The sequence below is a fragment of the Neoarius graeffei genome, chromosome 5 (assembly GCF_027579695.1).
Source record: "Neoarius graeffei isolate fNeoGra1 chromosome 5, fNeoGra1.pri, whole genome shotgun sequence".
NCBI lineage: Eukaryota > Metazoa > Chordata > Actinopteri > Siluriformes > Ariidae > Neoarius > Neoarius graeffei.
This window is the reverse complement of record NC_083573.1, coordinates 59,988,772-60,011,731: the sequence shown is the minus strand read 5'-3', so window position 1 is coordinate 60,011,731 and position 22,960 is coordinate 59,988,772. Positions and strand designations below refer to the sequence as shown.

The following is a 22,960-nucleotide window of genomic DNA, read 5'->3' as shown; positions in this document are numbered from 1 at the left end:
AAAGAGATCAAAGTTTTTATCTATCTATCTATCTATCTATCTATCTATCTATCTATCTATCTATCTATCTATCTATCTATCTATCTATCTGATATGGGAGCACCAGTGCTATATGATGAAGTATAATCTTGAGCCTTGCTTTAATATAATTTGGCAAGAGAAAAAAATTTGCTTATTCATCACATCAGTGCTTTATTATTAAAAGACATTACTGAAGTAAATCAATTTGTTTCAGCATTATATAGTGTTTGACAGATTTTTTTTTTTTTTTTACAAATGTAGGTGGCCACTTTACAGCAAGTTTAAAAGGATGAATTTTGTTCCCTGTCTGTCCCAACATATTTCTAAAGACTGCATGTCCTCCTACAACTAAACAGCATAACTTAATTAATTTGTACTTAATTTGTGAACTTTGAATTTTTATGCAAATCAAGTTATTTATTAATTAATTCAGTTATTCAATTTATGAAAAAACATCAAGGCTATAACTGGAGAAATATTCTTATCTGGGTCAAGTTCAGTCCATGTAATGTTAATGTATGCAATATCCTGGGAAAAGATCATTTCTTTTAAAGATCTCTGGGATATCTTTTCATGGAGATGTCACCCTTCTTAAACTTCTGTCATGCCACCCTTTTGAACCTAAAGATTACTATGTTCCTTTGATATTCTGAAATTTAGTTACTGAAGATAAGCAGAGGAAGGGCTTCTCTTTGTCTATCCCAGATGCAAATTGAGTTTGTGTGACTGGTATTTTTGAAGTCTCCCATTTATCGTGCCTATATACAGCGTTCTGCAGTACACCAAGGCAAACAGAGCTGCTCCAAACTATTTCAAACAACTCCATGTCAGACCAGCCACTGCTCTTTTTCTTTATGAAACTGCTCAACCCATGTCCTGGTTAGTTCTAGGTAAAGATCAGGCTCGTGTGGCTGGTAGTCCAGGTACACCCGCCTGATGGTTTTTTTAGGTACTGCCCTCTCAATCTGCGTGCCTTCATGCCACTCATTGAAGGAAGTGATGGAGACTATCTCAGGCTGCACCTTCAGTGCCGCATGAAGACCAGTTTCATAGTATCTGCCGTTCACTCTGTTGCGAGTGTTGTGGTTGTTCCAGGGCCGTATACTGGTGTCTATATAGCCAGGGCCCACGCTCGGCACAAAGAGCAGGTTGTTGTCATCACAAAAGGCCTTGAGGCCCTTCCAGTTTTGATGAGAGGAACCGTAGGAAAATCCATTGGAAGCAAAGTATGTATACATCCCATCAAATCCACCAGCAAGGATGTCATGCTTGTGTTTCTCATCCACAATGAGTGCAATGAAGACGCCATCATATGGGGTTCCACGCAGACTGTGAGAGCCTGTGGAAGTTAGCAATTCTGCCCAAGCCTCAGTCGGAGTCAGGTAAGAGTCGTAGATATAGAAAAGAGGCAGCACTTTCCCATTGCTGATGCTGAAGCGATAAAAAGCCCCATGATCTCCATACCTAAATGCACACATTTAACCACTGAGCAACATGAGAAAATTGTGACTTTCATGCACTAAGAATCAAGACAAAATCAATTGTGATGCGATTTTTCTTTTATGTGCTGCAGAACAGGAACTTGTTGTAAACCAATTTTAACTGAGTCGGGCCCGTTTAACTGTAACTGAAATGTTACTTTTAATCTTTTCCTCGATAAGAAACAAATAAAACTATACTGTATTTGGACAATACTTTCACTAAGCTGCACATCACTTCTTACATGGTTTCTTGCAAAGTTAGTCTAATGCAAACTAGATACTGTAAATATATAATTTTATTTTATATGAATGTCAAAATTTAAAACCAACCTGTCAGTGATGTATTTGATGTTGTTATGTAAGCTATGATCAGTCCTTCCTTTATAGGCCTGGATATGAAACGCCACCTGGAAAAAGAACACAGTGAATCCCGGTAAGCAAGTTCCTTTTGTAATGTATTGAAAGACTTCCATCATCGTCTGAAAAATTCTTCTTCCTTTCAATACAAAATCAAAACATGGAGCAAATATAATATGCTTAGATGTGCAGCAGGCTTGGTGTCCTTGGTGAGTGCAGTAACATTCAAAAAGATGGTCATAAATCACCAAGGTAACCAAACCGTGTAAAATTAAAATTTTGAAACGTTCAGAATTAACAAAGAAAGACTCATCTTCCCTTCTGACTGTGCCCAAGGTGGCCTTAACCTCTTTGAATTTTTAATTGCAACCAGAGGCTTTTCTTTTACACCAGGCAAAAATATCCTCATGCAGCCATACCATTTTCTGTGCTGTATGGAAAAGTGCTTTAACAGCTATAAAAGTTTTTTTAGCTACAAAATCATTTATGTTCATGAATAATAAAGTCCATATTAAAGGTGCTGACTGCAAATGTTGAATTCTGGGCAAAATGTTCGATTTCTATTACTGTTGGAGTTTTGAGATGTTTCACTGCTGCACACACTATGTACCCTGTGTGTAAACATTTTGCTGAGATAAAAAGCGTCCCACCTTTTACAATTTCGGAGATTGCCGAAGCAAGCAAGCAATGATATCACATGACCACCATGGGGCGTTTGACCTACTTGTAACCAAAACAAATCAGCATGAGCAAACATGGTGGACTTTGCTCTCCCGCCAACTAAAAGCCAACCGAAAAGAAAAGGAAAGCCTGCGTGCAACTGCAAGATAGAGCAAGGTTAGGTGAGTAAATCATTCTAGCTAGTGCTTAGCTAGCTTAGACTTAGAATGCATGGGCTCAACTCCACTGTAGTGAGTATGGCATTATACACCTAATGTTTTGATCTTACAGAGAAAGAAATAAAACAAAAGGTAGTAACAGAGAAAAGATATATTCATCTTTTGTTTCACGGATCTATTCATGAAGGTCAACCACAAATTACATCCCTGCGACTCAAAACTCTGAGGTCAATGCAGAGTCATGATGTTTTCTGCACGTCACCATCTTAGTGTGACCTAGTTCCATAATTATGCTAATTAGTTAAAGCTCCTTGCATGTGGTTGTTTCTGTTGGGCCATACTGTTTACCTCAAGAAGGAGGAAAACGGTCCCAAAACGGAGAAAAGCAACCCTCAGCACATCAAAATCATCACATCTCGTCTGTATGATATTGTTCTTGCAAGACATAGGGAAATTCCATGCACAATAAATTTTTTTTTTTTTAATTTCAGATGACTTTGCAGTCAGCACCTTTAATGATGTACAACCCCGATTCCAAAAAAGTTGGGACAAAGTACAAATTGTAAATAAAAACGGAATGCAATGATGTGGAAGTTTCAAAATTCCATATTTTATTCAGAATAGAACACAGATGACATATCAAATGTTTAAACTGAGAAAATGTATCATTTAAAGAGAAAAATTAGGTGATTTTAAATTTCATGACAACAACACATCTCAAAAAAGTTGGGACAAGGCCATGTTTACCACTGTGAGACATCCCCTTTTCTCTTTACAACAGTCTATAAATGTCTGGGGACTGAGGAGACAAGTTGCTCAAGTTTAGGGATAGGAATGTTAACCCATTCTTGTCCAATGTAGGATTCTAGTTGCTCAATTGTCTTGGGTCTTTTTTGTCGTATCTTCCGTTTTATGATGCGCCAAATGTTTTCTATGGGTGAAAGATCTGGACTGCAGGCTGGCCAGTTCAGTACCCGGACCCTTCTTCTACGCAGCCATGATGCTGTAATTGATGCAGTATGTGGTTTGGCACTGCCATGTTGGAAAATGCAAGGTCTTCCCTGAAAGAGACGTCATCTGGATGGGAGCATATGTTGCTCTAGAACCTGGATATACCTTTCAGCATTGATGGTGTCTTTCCAGATGTGTAAGCTGCCCATGCCACATGCACTAATGCAACCCCATACCATCAGAGATGCAGGTTTCTGAACTGAGCGCTGATAATAACTTGGGTTGTCCTTCTCCTCTTTAGTCCGAATGACGCGGCGTCCCTGATTTCCATAAAGAAGTTCAAATTTTGATTCGTCTGACCACAGAACAGTTTTCCACTTTGCCACAGTCCATTTTAAATGAGCCTTGGCCCAGAGAAGACGTCTGCGCTTCTGGATCATGTTTAGATACGGCTTCTTCTTTGAACTATAGAGTTTTAGCTGGCAACGGCGGATGGCATGGTGAATTGTGTTCACAGATAATGTTCTCTGGAAATATTCCTGAGCCCATTTTGTGATTTCCAATACAGAAGCATTCCTGTATGTGATGCAGTGCCGTCTAAGGGCCCGAAGATCACGGGCATCCAGTATAGTTTTCTGGCCTTGACCCTTACGCACAGAGATTCTTCCAGATTCTCTGAATCTTTTGATGATATAATGCACTGTAGATGATATGTTCAAACTCTTTGCAATTTTACACTGTCGAACTCCTTTCTGATATTGCTCCACTATTTGTCGGCGCAGAATTAGGGGGATTGGTGATCCTCTTCCCATCTTTACTTCTGAAAGCCGCTGCCACTCCAAGATGCTCTTTTTATGGACCCTTTTCACGTGACGTCACGACAAATGCGGCCGCCATTTTGGACATGTACTACCAGTAGTTTACCACAGCCAACATTGAGGAACGGCAGCAAAGAAAGTTTTTTACTTTCAGCAAGACTTCCATCATGCCACTATATTGTTGTGCACCTGGATGTAGTAACCATCAACAAACAAGGCAAGGTTTATCATTTTATCGGATCCCGACAGAGAAGATGGATAGCGGCCATTAACAGATTGGCAGCCCTCGGCATACCAACGCTTGTGTAGTGACCACTTTGTTGGAGGTAAGACGAATAAAATTAGCCAGAAAAGGCATTACATGGCTGTTAACATTCTGTGGCGGCGAGTGTGTAACCAAATAGGCTAAAATAACCCAATTGTAACCTCTTTGTTCTTCTGTAGTAGCTATTGTTGACTAGCTAATGTCAACAAGTAGCTGGTATGTTACTGTAGCAATGTTTACGTTCAGTCATTTGGATGACTGTTAAAACTTTTCAGTCTCAAGTTTTTCCTTTACTGTATTTACTAGTTTACTGTAATTATGATCCAGCAGCTATTTACACCGGATCCAGTATAAATAGCTGCCGGAGTCGACGTCTGAGGTTCCGGAGCGCGCTCCGGCTTGCTCTCCCTCAAATTAAGCAGCGCGCGCCGGCTTGCTCCCGGAGTGCTCCGGCCGAGGTTCCCCTCAAATTAAGCAGTGCGCGCCGGCTTGCTCCCGGAGTGCTCCGGCCGAGGTTCCGGAGTACACTCCGGCCGAGGTTGCCCTCAAATTAAGCGACTTGCTCCGGAGCAAGCCGGAGCGCGCTCCGTAACCTCGGCCGGAGCACTCCTGGAGCAAGCCGGAGCGCGCTCCGGAACCTCAGCCGGAGCACTCCTGGAGCAAGCCGGAGCGCGCTCCGGAACCTCGGACGTTGGCGTGTATGTGTATGGCGATGGGTTTTTAATGACATAGGTATACAGATCATGTGGGCCGAAGTCAGGTAAAGACGAGGGCTTCGTGTACTTCCGTACGTCAGTGAACAATCCTGGTGGAAGCAGGTAAACGTCGTTCTCTAAGCCTGCTAACCTCAATTTTTGCAAATACCTCTCCCTCTGCTCGCCCTGTAAATGCCCTACGTCGCTGGATAGTGAAGGTGTTTTCTGCATCTCGCTCCTTTTTCTTTTATGTTTTTCGTTTGTCGCCTTCCTCGCATTCAAACTGATTCGAGCCGAAGTCCACTACATGTCCAAAATGGCGGTCGCGTTTACGAAGGTCATGTGACTGAAAAGGGTCTATACCCAGTCATGTTAATGACCTATTGCCAATTGACCTAATGAGTTGCAATTTGGTCCTCCAGCTGTTCCTTTTTTGTACATTTAACTTTTCCAGCCTCTTATTGCTCCTGTCCCAACTTTTTTGAGATGTGTTGCTGTCATGAAATTTCAAATGAGCCAATATTTGGCATGAAATTTCAAAATGTCTCACTTTCGACATTCGATATGTTGTTTATATTCTATTGTGAATACAATATCAGTTTTTGAGATTTGTAAATTATTGCATTCCATTTTTATTTACAATTTGTACTTTGTCCCAACTTTTTTGGAATTGGGGTTGTAACTGTATATAATTATCTGTTCAATCTGAATAACTATGTTCAAAACATAAAAATACAGATACAAGTATAAGATACAGTACTGTTGTTGTTTTTTTTTTTGTGTGTGTGTTTGTTTGTTTTAGAAAGTTTACCAGAAATGTTCACAAGGCTTAGGTGTGCATCAGGACTGGGATCTCATGGATAACAAAACTGAAACAGCTGCAGGAGGACTTTACTTTCACATGAGTGTAAGTGAGCAGTCTGAGATCAAGCTCAAATAAAGACCACGTTAACATACAGCAGTCTTTATTCACTGCATGGTCATCATCACGTGGCTTAAATTATATTTTGAGAATAGCACTAATAAAATTCATTAGAAACTATTGTGGCCACGTATATACAAAAACATTAACCTCTGAGCAGGTTTTCAGACAGTTCGACACACACCTCTCAAGTGATATAGCTGAGTCACAGACCATGCTGACAGAACTTTAGCACCCCCCCACCAACCCATGCTTTCCAGTGTTTCCAGGGGCTTAGTGGTGGGGTTCATATTTAATTACAAAAAAAAAAAACCCACCCACCACCATGCATCTTCTGGTTTAGGGCACACCCACTTTGTTTAAATATATAGAGGATGTTACACAGTTGCGTGAAGATATTAAGTTTATCTTTGAGTGGTGAATATATTCACAACTGAGTGAAAATATTTTTCAACACAAGAAGATAAACTTCATATGTTCATTGCTGACTAATATATCCCACCCCTTGACAGGTGCTATTGTAATCAGATAAATCAGTGTTATTCACATCACCTGTCAGTGGTTTTAATGTTATGGCTGATCGGAGTATATTTCTATGGAACCAGGCAATCTAGCTTTGCTATAGGTTTTTATTAATAGGAATAACCAGACTGCAATATGACTATTTACAATATTGCTGTTGAGCTTAAGTCACCCTATTTTTTGTGGGCATACTTGTGCTGCTTTTATTTCTTAATCAAGAACTGGACAAAACCCTGCCATATCTTATTTGATTAATGAATGACACCATGCTTACTTCTTTTTTTTTTTTTAAACACTTGCTGCAAAAGAATGCCAATGAGTCAGATGGGCAATTAGCATCGGTTTAGATCCATTCATCTTTGCCTTCAATCATTATCTGGTGTGTCTCCTGCTTGGTTGGAATAAAAGCCTGTAGCCACACTGGCCCTTTGTGGATAAGACTAATCACACCTCGATTAGATTATATATGTGTTTATATAATTCTAAGACAGCATCAGAGGAACAGCTCTATGAATAGTTCAATAATTCATAATAGTTAGTAAGTGTTAACATTATTTTGTGTCGTATAACAGATTAACCTGAAGAAGGATCTTTTTTTTAATGCTTTTTTTTTTAAATCTATGTAACCAGTGTGTATGTGTATCACTGTAAACACAGGTATTAGATGTTCTGGTGCCATCCAGACATAAGGAATGGGAGTGTGATTTATAGTCCCTGTATCTTTCCAGATTAGACATATTAAGTCGCTTTTGTCATCATAAAACTGCAACAGAACTGTGCTAATGGATTGAGGTGATGCAGACCACAAGCATTTTCAGCCCAATACATTAAATGACTATGACACTTGGAGGGGGGTGGAACTACACTTACTTACCTGGGGATGAATGATAGATACTGGCAAATGATAATATGCATAATAATTTTAAAGAAAATCCTGCCTCATCCATATCCAGACATTTTATTGTATATTAACATGTTTCAGCGGTGCTTGAAAGTTTGTGAACCCTTTAGCATTTTCTATATTTCTGCATAAATATGACCTAAAACATCATCATCAGATTTTCACACAAGTCCTAAAAGTAGATAAAGAGAACCCAGTTAAACAAATGAGACCAAAATTTTTTACTTGGGCATTTATTTATTGAGGAAAATGATCCAATATTACATGTCTGTGAGTGGCAAAAGTATGTGAACCTTTGCGTTCAGTATCTGGTGTGACCCTCTTGTGCAGCAATAACTGCAATTAAATGTTTCTGGTAACTGTTGATCAGTCCTGCACACCGGCTTGGAGGAATTTTAGCCCATTCCTCTGTACAGAACAGCTTCAACTCTGGGATGTTGGTGGGTCTCCTCACATGAACTGCTCACTTCAGGTCCTTCCACAACATTTCAATTGGATTAAGGTCAGGACTTTGACTTGGCCACTCCAAAACATTTAACTTTATTCTTCTTTAGCCATTCTTTGGTAGAACGACTTGTGTGCTTAGGGTTGTTGTTTTGCTGCATGACCCACCTTCTCTTGAGATTCAGTTCATGGACAGATGTCCTGACATTTTCCTTTAGAATTCACTGGTATAATTCAGAATTCATTGTTCCATCAATGATGGCAAGCCGTCCTGGCCCAGATGCAGCAAAACAGGCCCAAACCATGATACTACCACCACCATGTTTCACAGATGGGATAAGGTTCTTATGCTGGAATGCAGTGCTTTCCTTTCTCCAAACATAATGCTTCTCATTTAAACCAAAAAGGTCTATTTTGGTCTCATCTGTCCACAAAACATTTTCCCAATAGCCTTCTGGCTTGTCCATGTGAGCTCTAGCAAACTGCAGATGAGCAGCAATGTTCTTTTTGGAGAGCAGTGACTCTCCTTGCAACCCTGCCATGCACACCATTGTTGTTCAGTGTTCTCCTGATGGTGGACTCATGAACATTAGCCAATGTGAGCGAGGCCTTCAGTTACTTAGAAGTTACCCTGGGATCCTTTGTGACCTCACCAACACGCCTTGCTCTTGGAGTGATCTTTGTTGGTCAACCACTCCTGGGGAGGGTAACAATGGTCTTGAATTTCCTCCATTTGTACACAATCTATCTGACTGTGGATTAGTGGAGTCCAAACTCTTTAGAGATGGTTTTGTAACCTTTTCCAGCCTGATGAGCATCAACAACGCTTTTTCTGAGGTCCTCAGAAATCTCCTTTGTTCATGCCTTGATACACTTCCACAAACATGTGTTGTGAAGATCAGACTTTGATAGATCCCTGTTCTTTAAATAAAACAGGGTGCCCACTCACACCTGATTGTCATCCCATTGATTGAAAACACCTGACTCTAATTTCACCTTCAAATTAACTGCTAATCCTAGAGGTTCACATACTTTTGCCACTCACAGATGTGTAATATTGGATAATTTTCCTCAATAAATAAATGACCAAGTATAATATTTTTGTTTCATTTGTTTAACTGGGTTCTCTTTATCTACTTTTAGGACTTGTGTGAAAATCTGATGTTGTTTTAGGTCATATTTATGCAGAAATATAGAAAATTCTAAAGGGTTCACAAACTTCCAAGCAACACTGTATGTCTTTGTACTGTTGCAATATGCTGAGATTTCTCAAGTCATATTGCAAGGCCTTGGCAGAAAGTCATGCAGGCAGAAAATAATTACTGTGGAATGTAATGAAAATATTGTGTATAGTTTTTTTATGTATAAAAAAAGAACTGCAGAAGGCAGTGAATATATTGTTTGCACAGTTTTTTCATCAAAATTTCATTTTCTTCATAATTCAGAATAATTAATGTAATTCATAATTGTATTATATTTCTGTTTTCTGAGATAAATTAATCCTGAGTGGTCTCTGTTAAATTATTGAAACAAAGATCCCATGTGATTTCTGCTCAGATGATTAAACCTAGTGAATGAGCTATTTTATGTTCTAGTACAAAGCTAACAGTGATCACAAAAATGAGATTATAACAATATTTGAGATATTTAAAAACTGAGGTTTTCACAGAAAGCCAGGGACAATTAGGTACACCCATCAACATAAATGTAATGGTAGTGCATAATCAGTCACAGATAGCATATGACATTTTCTGCAGCAGAACAAGAAATCCTATAATTTATGTCTCACATTTACAGTAATGCCAAGAAAAATAAATTAAATTCTGAAATTGCCTAATATATGAAGTTTGTGCTTAGAGTCCCATCTGAAAGTATTGAAAGGACAAGGTCTATACTTTTGTTTTTGCTATACACTGAAGGGTTTGAGATCAAAAGATGAATATGAGACAACAGATAAACGTATCTTTCATTTTCTGATATTTACACCTAGATGTGTTAAACAACTTCACTCATGGCACATGGATTGCAAAAACAAAAGAATTGGCCTCACCATTCCAATACTTTCAGATGGGACTGTATCTAACATTCAGTAAATATTTAATGGTTAAATATATTTTATAATCATCTGACTGAATATACAAACTGCATTCAGTGGCTCAACTGATGGTTTTCATAGGCTAAGCTGTCACTATAATGAAGATTAAAAAGCTAGATGGCCTTTCAATTTCATAAAACTGGTGAAATGTAGTTCCCTCTGAAATGTGGTTATTGTTATACATGTTTATTTCTGTAATATCTCACAAAATATCAGGCCATTCTGTGGCTGGGATGTTATTTAATTTGAGGAGAGTCCCTAGCAAATAATGTGCATGAAATCGCTCGCTTCGCGCAGTAAAGCAGACAGAGGAAGTCCGTGTGTGCATGTGCAGGTTTACCTGCTTCTTCTTCTTGGTTTTACAGCAGCTGGCATCCAGTGTTGCATTACTGCCATCTACAGGTTTACCTTGGCCGTGCACTGACAGTTACATCATTCTGTCGCTAAACGAACAGCTGATCACACCGAGGTGCTCACTGACCGCCGATCTTTATTAGTTTGGTCCTGCATTTCCTTTCCTTCACAACATAACATCTTTTCTTCTCGCTTTCTGTTACTGTAGTCGGCCTTTCACATTTCATTTGCACACTCTCGTCCTCCATTTTTCTCTCCGGTTTCAAATTTGTATCCCACAATGCCTTGCGCGAATGGGGAAAGCCCACAACGTGATGCATGACATAGTATCTTGAATTGGATCATGGTGAAGCAGGAAAAAATAGTAGAGAATTTAGGGCCACGTGGACTTAAATTCATTAATTGTTCTATTTTTAAAAAAGTAATAAAATTGGAAGTCTGTGATTTGAATTCAATAGCTTTCAGTCCACTAAAGAAAAATAATTGGGTGTTGGGGAAAATTATTTTTATGACCTACACTTGAAAAATCTGAAAGGCAGTCTACCTTTAATAAAGCAGCTAGCTAACCAATAAATCAGGCGTTGTGAGACAAGGCCCTGATTCTCACATCTGAATGAAAAGGCTTGAATAACAAGAACAGATGTATTAAGAGTGATTAAATTGTTTAAATTTGCACAACATAAGGGCAACAAAGAGCAGGAAAACTTCCCACATTATACAACATGTTAGAGTAGGAGTACACTACAAAACAAACATTAAACAATAGATTTAGTTACACTACATGCCAATAAACGTTTTAGTGTGCTACTGGTTGGAAATTCAACTTCATTTTTTATTAATATTTTAAACTTAATGTTCTCTGTTTTCTTTGGGCCTGTAGCATGTTTTTAATGTAATTTTCAACATTAGAATGCTGGCATGCTCACAACCATTTCTGATAAAAATCTTTTCCAGGAAATAGATCAATTGACTTCACAGTGAAAGACCACAACACAGCTTAACAAGTTGACAGGGAGTACTGAAATGAGCTTGCACTGAGCAAACACGTATTGTGCATTATTGATGGGGCTCAGTTGGAGAGCACTGCTCTTACACACCTCTCTCTCATCACTTACTCTTCAGCATTACTCTTAGGCTATCCATCTGCTCATTATGAACACACAATTACATAGCACTTGCACTACTGTACAGATGTTTATATATATATATATATATATATATATATATCTTTGCTATTTAAGCAGTTAATCCACTCTTATACAACTGTTAGCTAAAATCATCCCTTCAGCTAAGCTTAGACAAATTAGATATGGAAGAACTGTCATCAGATACCTGTTTTACGCCCAATTTGAAAATTTCAGTGAACTTTTGAACATAATTGATGATAACCTGAACATTTTATCATGACCAAGGCCATCTACCATCTATTATATCCAAGACCTTCTACTTCAGCTACTCTTAATTAGCAGGAGAATTCTGAAGTTACATGGTTTGGATTACGAAGGAGTGTAATCCAACCTATAGAGCACACAGGGTTAAATTTTGATGAGGGACTTTACATAATAGCAGGATGAAAGGGAGAACATCCGCTCACTGAAAACCATCACTATAACAATCGACCACAGTAGGTCCTGTCCTACTATAATACTCATCATGCTACTAATGTGAATACACACACAAAACACAACATTTTAGTGACTTTTTGCAATACACAGTATTTTCTAACATATACAATATTAAGGAGTGAACATGTCAGTTATACTTGTACATTCAAAATGAAATACTTACCTTTAAATTGTGCCTGAGTGCAGCATCCAGGACAGATGGTACCAAATCTTCAGAAGGCTCTCCATGATCATCAGCCAAACCCAGAGGATACCAGGACAGCACCACCACACCTTACAGACAGTACAGGTTCACTGTTCACCATGCATATGTTCACCTCATGTCAGGGTGATTCCTTTAGTTAAATGTAATTCCTTGAATTATAATTAACTCATTTTTATTGTGAATGTTTTGGCATTTATGATGTGTCACGGAACCTACACGCACCATCTCAAACACATGTGTAGGCACTGAAACATTACCTATGAACCCTATTAATTAAACAAAAGGCATTTAAATTAAATTATTACAACCATGTCACCACACTAATAATGACTGTGCCTTAAACATATGAACATCTTAATGGCGTATTGGTATTAAAGAAAAAAAATAGTTAATTGTATTTTTATTACAGATTATTTGTATCAACAGCGTGCTGTAAACAGTGTCGATGAATATTTAAATCATGTGTAACGGGTCTCAGTTTTGCTCTATATTATACTGTAAAGCCAGAGATATGGAGCTGTTCACTCCTCGGTGCTGAAGGTTACACTGCTACACGTTGCTTTGGTAATGAGGTGAAATGGAGCTGTGTTTTAGGCTCTCTAAACTATGAATGAATGAATAAATGAATGAATGAACTATCTTTGATAATTTACCTGTCAATTAGGCCGTCCTGTGAAACTGTTATATCGTAAGTTGCTAAAACCTACATTTCTTTGAATGATGCATGCCTTAGAAAACTTAATATAGCCTAACAGATTGTGAGCAATTGTGCAGATAAGTTTCGTTTGGCAAGTCTTTTGGGAAATGTTTACTTCTGAGGAAAGTTTTGTCTTGCTCCTATACTCTTCCGTCGCCGCCTGATTAAGAAAAACACTTAACTTCCGGTATGCAGTCATCAGCATACTGCAAACGTGCACATCCTATAATATAACTCACATTACGGAAACTTGCCTCTCAGAGGTTAACACAAAGATCAATGTGGATTAAGAGATAAGTAGCCTAATGACTGGTACCTGCCCCTGCCGTGCTAATTTGCTCCATGTGAGACTCCAGCACTTCCGGATCCCTTGAGCTATACGGCCCTAGTTCAGGATAAAAACTCGAACCGATATCCTCAGGGGGCACGTGCCTTCCTCTCGGATAACTGGCGGCGATTTTTGGGTCCCAGTGTGGCACCAGACTATGGTCCCAATGTAAGTATCTCTCATCCGTCTCCGGGTTCCCGTACCAGGTGTAGTAAAATATATGAACGTCGTAAGATATGCCTCTGTCCAGACTCGGGTTTGAGCCGGCTGGTTTTGCGTTACTTGCTACAACACGCTCCTGACCGGCCGACGACCGGACATCGCTGAAACCGCCGCGACTGTCAACTTTCTCCCCCTTGATGGGCAAAACGTCCAGATCCGTGAATCCATTATTCGGCTTCAGAGTCCTTAATCCCATCAGAGTCCCGAGCACGAAGAGCGCGAAGAGAAAAAGAAGCACGCAAGACCTCCTCCGTAGTCGAGCCATGTTTTCAAAGACGCACGTGAAAAGAAAATCAGAAAATGAGCAAGCGAGAGTTTACTCCGAGAGGGACACAACACCGATCTTACCGCCCTAATGAAACTTGTTTAACATCGACGTTAGGTTATGTGCACATAAGAGCACAGCATAATGACAGCCTTTACATGATTGCGGATTATAGTTCAGAGATTGCGTTATTGCTGCTCCATACTTGGGGCTAATAAACTCCACATTCGTGAGGGCTATTTCCCCAGGCAAAACAGCCAGATGTGAGGAAGAAACAGAAACACCGTAAACTGAGATGGTCTCTCACGGGCATGAAAGTCAAAGCACAATATCCAAGGTTGCGTCTCCACACTTTAGTCCCATATCCGCTTCAACCTGCAGTCTAAGAATGCTTTTTGTGCTGGCTGCACAGAAATAGTCACCATAAAGAACAAAGTTATACCACCGAGGCGTGGTATAGAGAGTGTATACACAGCTTTCCCATCCGAGCAGTACACCAGCTCGAACAGCTGGACATCATTTCACTGGCGCTGTATATTCCGTGAGCACTCAGGTTTCCCGACAAGGGTGCGCGCGCCTAGGGGGCGGTGTTTCCTCCGGGTCAGTCGGCCTATAGATCAGAGCAATGTCGATGTGCATGGAACATTTTATCCCTCGCTCTGTTCTATTCATGGAAACGCTGTAAGATCTTGTTTAGAGGTTGAGCTGATATTTACGCTGTAATGCATCGTGACAGGATAGCCTACTCCAAGATCAGGATTAGGAAATGCTGGAAAGCAGTGGTGGGTTTCCCAAAAGCCTCTTAACACTAAGAGCATCTTAACAAGGAGAGAGAGTGTTCATTGTGCTGCTCGCTCTACCATTTAACGATTATCTTTGTGCTACAATGCTTTTGGGAAACTCGGCACAGTTTAGTTAGTAGCACCATGCACCTGATCAGGATAAAGTGGTTACTGAAAATGAATAAATGAACAAACGAACGAACAAACTCTGTAGGACCCACAATCCATCCATCCATCCTGCTTATCCATCAGGGTTGTGGGGGAAGCTAGAGCCAATTCCAGCTGTCTTTGGGCCAGAGGTATGGTACACCCTGGGAAGGTCACCAATCTATCACTGGGCTAACACAGAGATGAACAACCATTCATTCTCATATTCTCACCTATGGGTAATTTAGAGTAGCCAGTTGACCTAATCTGCATGTCTTTGGACTGTGGGAGGAAACCGGTGCACCCAGAGGAAACTCACACAGGCACGAGGTGAACATGCAAACTTCACACAGAAAAGCCCCAGTCAGCTGCGAAGTTCAAACCCAGAACCTTCTTGCTCTGAGGTGACAATGCTAAAGACTGCACCACCGTGCTGCCCATGACCCACTATTTGGAAACTAAATCTAAACAATGCATGCAGCATTTAGATATACACATTTCTATTTATGGCATGCATATAAAATGGTAAAACATCCAAAATTGTGCATTATACAGCATACAAGTTGAATAGAGTACAAGGTTTCACATACCACTGGCCCTCAAGTACTTCTACACTCCTTTTCAAGTTAAAGATTGCTGTGTTGGAAGCAGAGAAACATTCAAATATTCAGTGCAGACTATACTCCAAGACCATAATTGGGGGGGGGGACTTTCTATGCCTGGCAGCACAGTGGGGGAGCAGTTTGAGACACTGCATCACAGCTCCAGGGTCACCATTTGTGTTTTGACCATTTGAGTTTTGCATGTTTATTATGGGTTTCCTCCGTGTTTTCTCCTTTCCTCCCATTCCTGGATTGGCCAATCTTAATTGCTCCTGTGTGTGTGTGCACGCAGTGCCCTGTGATGGAGTAGAGTCCCATCCAGGGTGTATATATGTGTCACACTCCAGTATCCACCAGGACCCTGACCAGAATAAAGCCATTAAATGTCCAATGCCTTTAAGTGATTAAGCAAAACCATTTTTTCAATATTCTGTATCAAATTCACCACTTTCAAGCTGTTTGTCAAAAATGATAATTCTACATTCCAAATTATTCAACATTATTGGCTAAATGATAGATCATTTGAACGTTCTCATTCTCTGCACATTTTATAGTGTGTTATAATATTTCAGCATTTAATAGCAGATGTAGGAAAAGCCTCCAAGATCTGTCATCCTGCTTCAGTATTGTCGTACTGCAGAAGCACTGATTAGCAGTAGCAGAACTGTAAGCATCACACAGTACTGAAAATGTCCACTTACCAGAATCTGACTGCATAAAGTGGATTAACTTTCCCATTGACCTCACAGCATTATGGGAAAGGGAATGATAATGTTATCTCAATCAAACTCAAAATCTGAATACCTGAACACACACTGCTATAACTATAGGCCAATAAAATGTCAGATAAGCCATTCATCTAGCTGAGTCACTTTGCTCAGTGCCTGACTAATGCAGTTCTTTCTGTATAGAAGAGATTTAATATAACATTATAGAGAATGGTTAACTAACTCTCTGAGGAATACTGTTCAGCATTTTACACAGTATGGGGGAAATCCTCATGGGGCCATATTTTTCGAAATGAAACCTTTTTTTCAATATTTGAAAACTGTTAGCAACCCTTGCTGTAACAAATGAAGCCTTTTTTATAGGTGAAACTTTATAGTCTATGACTTTCCACAATGTTTTATCAAATACCTTATTATGTAAAAATCAGTGATGATATACGTTTGTCCTCAAACAGCCAATATTCACAGTATTCTTTCAAAGAGTATTTTTAGCAACTTTCTGTATTTTTAAACTAGAATGAAATAAAGAAGGAGGCCATCATACAGTGGCTCGTGTGTTTAGTTGAATAGTTGGCTTTGATTCACAAGAATGTTAGGAGAAATATGGACACCTTGGCTCATGGCAAGTGACAAATTATGCAATGTTCAAATCCTACAGCTTTAATATTGATAATAGAACAATGTTGCAGATAGTATTTAGATGTAATAATATTATATTATGGTGGTGTAGTGGTTAGCACTGTCGCCTCACAAAAAGAAGGTCCTGGGTTCGAGCCCAGCAGCCACCGAGGGCCTTTCTGTGTGGAGTTTGCATGTTCTCCCTGTGTCTGTATGGGTTTCCTCCGGGTGCTCCAGTTTCCTCCCACAGTGCAAAGATATGAAGGTTAGGTTAATTGGTGGCTCTCAAATTGACCGTAGATGTGAGTGGTTGTTTGTCTCTGTGTCAGCCCTGTGACCTGGCGACTTGTCCAGGGTGTACCCCGCCTCTCACCCATCGTCGGCTGGGTTAGGCTCTAGCTTGCCTGCAACCCTGTAGAACAGGATAAGCGGCTACAGATGATGGATGGAATATTATATTATTTCAAGTATAGTACTTATTAGTCAATATGTTCCATTCTTTAGAAAAATAAAGTTGTGTAATTAATTTTCAATGGTCACTAGAGTGCAATACATACTTTCAGTGTTTACCCCAGTCATTTTACATCTGTATTTCTTCATTATGTGTCATGCTTTATGTTGTCGTAAATTGTTGTGCAAATAACCTTGTCCACAATGTTGGAGCACATCACACTTGCAGTATAAATTGTTGCTGATGTGCTCTTTTGCTTCCACAATAGATGGCATTGTGCCTATTTTTTCCATTTTAGTCTTGTTTGTGCCAAGAACCTTGTTCCAGAAATCATGTGTCTTGTTTAGGTACAAACCTAAGTCATGCCACCATGTTTGTGTTTGAGATAAGGGAAACACTTCTTATTACACTTCCATGAAAGCCATACTTGATCAATAGTGCTGTGCTGCCATGAACTGATAACTGATTATTCTCTGGAAGTCCCTATGTAATGAGTAAGTTTTTGCAGTTTCTCGGAGCATATGATTGGAGCTTGGTGAGAATTAGCTGAGACACCCACTCATGTTAATACTGGCAACATTTAGATTTTCAGTTTCATTCACTTAAGTTTACTGATGCAATCCAACTAGACAGCTGAGCAGTTGAGGGTCAACAGCCATCCTCAAGGGCCCATCAGTCCTTTTGCAGTATTCAGATTACTAGATTTGAATGTTCTACTTTAGTAAATCGCGCATTTTTAAGTGATGAAACTTTTAGTCAGTCACTAAATAATCAGGTGCATTTCAATAATGGTCTTACCCATTGTCTCACAATGTGTCCTTGACTGCATTACACACAAGTCTCTGTTAGTATGTCTCAGTAAGAGAGAAAAGCATTTTTCTCATCTCATTATCTCTAGCCGCTTTATCCTGTTCTACAGGGTCGCAGGCAAGCTGGAGCCTATCCCAGCTGACTACGGGCAAGAGGCGGGGTACACCCTGGACAAGTTGCCAGGTCATCACAGGGCTGAAACATAGACACAGACAACCATTCACACTCACATTCACACCTACGGTCAATTTAGGCTACATCCACACGACAACGAGATTTTTTTTTTTTAGCGGGTAAAAAAAAAATATCGCATCCACATGGGCAACGGATCAGTAAAATATCAGGTACAGCCGCTTTATCCTGTTCTACAGGGTCGCAGGCAAGCTGGAGCCTATCCCAGCTGACTACGGGCAAGAGGCGGGGTACACCCTGGACAAGTTGCCAGGTCATCACAGGGCTGACACATAGACACAGACAACCATTCACACTCACATTCACACCTACGGTCAATTTAGGCTACATCCACACGACAACGAGATTTTTTTTTTTTAGCGGGTAAAAAAACAACGCAACGCTTGCTAAAAATGATGCAATACACATGCCACACCTCTACGTGCGCTGTAAGACGGTCCCATCGGAGACACCAGAACAATAGAAAAAGTAGGACGCATGCGCATAAACCCCTTCTTCTACCCGGCGTGAATGAGTGAGTGCTGCTTGTTCTAATCATGTGGTTGTGACGTCATCGTAAACAAATCTGTTCTACTCATCCAGACGACTTTGCAATGGCACCGTTGCCAGATTTTTCCACTCTGGAAACCGTTCTCAAAAAATATAGTTTTGGGGCACCCAAAACGCCGGTGCCGTGTGGACGCCAGGCCAAAACGATAAAAAATTGTATCGGATTCACCTGAATCTGTTGCCGTGTGGACAGGGCCTTAGAGCCACCAGTTAACCTAACCTGCATGTCTTTTGACTGTGGGGGAAACCCACGCGGACATGGGAGGTTTTACATGCAGGTTTAACATGCAAACTCCGCACAGAAAGGCCCTCGGTGGCCGCTGGACTCGAACCCAGGACCTTCTTTTTGTGAGGTGACAGCGCTAACCACTACACCACCGTGCCGCCCCAAGCATTTTTCTGTAAGTACTAAATGGTTTTTAATGATACACAAAAATTGTGAAATTACAATGGCATGCAGTTTTTATTTGAAATACTAAAAGGGATAAAATCCACTGTGGTCAAAGTTGAGGTTAATTGTACACTTGTGGGTTCTTCAATGCTTCTTTGAGAGCTCATCTCATCTCATTATCTCTAGCCGCTTTATCCTTCTACAGGGTCACAAGCAAGCTGGAGCCTATCCCAGCTGACCACGGGCGAAAGGCGGGGCACACCCCGGGACAAGTCGCCAGGTCATCACAGGGCTGACACATAGACACAGACAACCATTCACACTCATATTCACACCTACGGTCAATTTAGAGTCACCAGTTAACCTAACCTGCATGTCTTTGGACTGTGGGGGAAACCGGAGCACCCGGAGGAAACCCACGCGGACACGGGGAGAACATGCAAACTCTGCACAGAAAGGCCCTTGCCGGCCACGGGGCTCGAACCTGGACCTTCTTGCTGTGAGGCGACAGCGCTAACCACTACACCACAACGCCGCCCCCTTCTTTGAGAGCTTATTTTTTATATTTTTAGGGGTTTTAACCTCCTAAAGGATTCTAATTCAGAAGCTGAAATCAAAGCCAGTAAAACCTGTGTATATGTGTACGCGCTCACACACTTTAGAGCTAGGGCTTATTGATTGGGTGCTACTTTGCTGCATCACCTTGGAAACAAAGGCTAGATAAATTGACATGCAGATAAAATCAGGTTTAACGTCGATGATCTGGTTGGGTTTGGAAAGGGGGAAGGGTAGGGGATGCCTGCTATTTTCATCTAAATCCTATCACTGCTTTATAGGAAATCAAAAGGTCCTGTGCACTTAAGATTAACAAAACATCATCTAAAAGGGTACATATCTTCATTTTCAGGAATTCCAGAGCATCCAAATAGTAAATGTGACGCATAGTTGTAAAATTGTGGATTAATGTGTCTCCCATTGTTTGAATATGAGGCCTGATGTTTTGTGACTGCTGTTTTGTTCTTCTCTCCCAACAATAATTCAGGAAGAGTTAGCATTATGAGAAACTGATATGACAGGCCTATTTCAGTGATAGGTCTACAATAAAGAGCTATACAAAAAAAGTAAACGAATTTCGACTAATAAATTTATAAGGGCATGCAGTTTCACACAAGACCAATAAATTAATAAAATTATTCCACTTTTAATTATCCTATTAGATGATGATGATTGCTGTTGTTGCACTAATTAACTGCCGAAGAATAGTTAGGGAATGCTAACACTCCTTTATTTCACGCAACTGAATTTTAACTGATTATAGTCCTGCAAAGACAAGTTTATCATGTGTTAAACGTCATGCCAATGAAGCACCTCGGGATTTCCAAATACAAAAAAAAAAAAAGCCTCAGTAAGGCTGTAGCTCATCCCGATCACTCTTGCTGTGTGTGAGTTTGAAATTTCAGACGCCCATAAAATCGTAAATATGACAGGTGGCGCCACCATCTTTACAACTTTTATGCACACCCAGCTGGGGAACATTGCATGCGAGTTTGATCGAAATCCGATCAATCCTTTAGGAGGAGTCGCGATCTTTGTAAATTGTGGACGGACGACGCGTGATCGCATCAGCTCATCCGGTCTGGCCTGCGGCCTGATGAGAGAAAAATATCTCCAACTTTTCCTTTCCTACCTATGCCTCCCTACATTTAGATATATCCAACCAGTCACTGGAAAGTGAATTTATCAGATTTAAATAACATCAAATAATAAAAACGAATTAATTTACCATTTATGTATAATTTGTCATTATTTTGCGTTGCGGATCTTCACCTTCGCCTAAACGAATAAGCAGGAACTTTTCCGAAAAGTAGTCCAGGGTGGGAGCAGATGTACGGTTCTCGTTTCTTAAACAAAAATTATAATCAAATCAAAACACACTAAATTAAACCGAATTTAATGTGCTCCAGGTATGAACCGCAAACAGCAGAATATAACTGAGCTCAGGAACTGACTGCTTTTCTGTTTGTATTATCTGATATCTGAGGTTTAATCATAAGGGCTTTAACTTGAACCCCCCTCCCTTTTTTTTGGGGGGGGGGGGGGGGGGGGGGGGGATGCACTGATATGGGCCTTAATGAATGAAACCGAATAAATCTGACAAAAATGTGACTCTTTAGTTAATTTCAGTTGATATTCATATCAATATCACTTGCAAAATATCTGCACACTCATACTGTCATTCTGTGCTCACTGTTACTTATACTTATATTTATACTTATTTATATTTACTATTTCATCTTTGCACTATGCACCCGCACCAAAAGGGAAAATCCTTTCTGTGATGAACAGCTAAAATCCAGATTCATATATCAGTAATATCACTTGTAAAATATCTGCACACTCATACCATCATTCTGTGCACACTGTATACTTTATATTTATACTTGACTTACTTGGATTACTTTGCACTATGCACCATTTTTGTTTGTTTGTTTGTTTGTTTTGTGTATACGCTTTTTATCTGTTTTGTACTGTGAGAGCTAAGTGAAACCGGAGTCAAATTCCTCGTGTGTGTCCACATACCTGGCAATAAAAGTGATTCTGATTAACATGTTAATTTTGTGTTATATGAACATTATTCCGTTATATTTAATAAGTCTATTTAATCGATGCTGCACGTTTCATGTGAAGAATTTCGATTTCCAGAATTAGCTTTGCTTCTGTTACTTTGATAAAATACTGATTTTGGTCTAGTTTTGAACATGGTCTGTTTTGCTTGTTTATAAAGCCTGATCATTAAAGGTTTATAATCTTGATGGTGTGACTAACACTGTAAGCACAATACGTGTTATTTTCAGAGCTCATTATAGTGTATATTTTACCTGTTAACTATTGTTGACTTCAAGCAGCATGTTCATCATGTGATTGTTCAAAAATAGTTACTCCTGAGCACATTGGATGCTGATTATGTGGCCATTTGATAACTAGACTATAGTCGAATAATAAAAACAGGTGCTGCAAAAAATCTAAGGAAATAATTTCTATTTATTGAACACGGTCAATGTATTTATTGCATCTGATCAGCACGTGAAACAGCGTAGATTAAATCATTCAAGCTCTGTTCAGCATCCAGTCTGTACCAGTGTCCCAACCCTTAAGTGCCTTTAAGATAATGTATGAGTAAACAGTACAAAATGTAGTCTGTCTTTGAAAAGAAAAATGCCAAAGCGGTTTTTTTGTTTGTTTTTCTAATCTTCCCAATAACCGATAAGCCTGGATAACTGCTGTTTTGTGAGTGAAAAGTTACCAAACTCTCCCACAAGAGGGCGGGATCACTTACCATTCCAAGTTCCCAACACTGGTCCTGGAAACCCTCCTGTCCTTCAAGTCTTTACTCTCACACATGATTCAGTCCATCAGCTAATTAACAGCCCTGACTGAACTGATGTGAGGAAAACAGGACTGGGAGTCGAGTACCAGGGTTGGAAACAGGTGCTATAGATATTATAGGTTATATGTGGCACTGGCTATCGATGGAAGATGTTAATATCCTATGTGCTTTTGTCTCTGAAATATCTTCTTTTAATTATAGGCTACCTCCAGCTGCGTGGAGTTTGTCAGAAATAAGAGGAAATGCAAACGCATGTGTAGTCTTGTATTATTTTACCAAAAGGGAAATACTACAG

At 39.9% G+C, this 22,960-nt stretch overlaps 1 protein-coding gene across 1 annotated transcript; it reads right to left on the bottom strand.

Annotated features, from left to right (window-relative positions):
- Nucleotides 1–240: 240 nt before the first annotated feature.
- On the bottom strand, nucleotides 241–14,319 carry LOC132886933 (glycoprotein endo-alpha-1,2-mannosidase-like protein). The gene is made up of 4 exons (XM_060922163.1): nucleotides 13,509–14,319; nucleotides 12,454–12,563; nucleotides 1,833–1,909; nucleotides 241–1,485 (listed from the first exon to the last, which is right to left on the bottom strand). The coding sequence occupies exons 1-4, from the start codon at nucleotides 14,005–14,007 to the stop codon at nucleotides 849–851; spliced, it is 1,323 nt and encodes a 440-aa protein (XP_060778146.1). The 5' UTR covers nucleotides 14,008–14,319; the 3' UTR covers nucleotides 241–848.
- Between the last annotated feature and the right edge of the window lie 8,641 nt (nucleotides 14,320–22,960).

Bases quoted from the DNA above. Each gene is read 5' to 3' on its own strand.
- LOC132886933 (XM_060922163.1), bottom strand. From the start codon at position 14,007: ATGGCTCGACTACGGAGGAGGTCTTGCGTGCTTCTTTTTCTCTTCGCG. The intron at 12,564-13,508 runs GTACCAGTCATT...ACTGTCTGTAAG, and splicing joins AATTAGCACGGCAGGGGCAG to GTGTGGTGGTGCTGTCCTGG. The intron at 1,486-1,832 runs GTTGGTTTTAAA...GTGTGCATTTAG, and splicing joins ATCAAATACATCACTGACAG to GTATGGAGATCATGGGGCTT.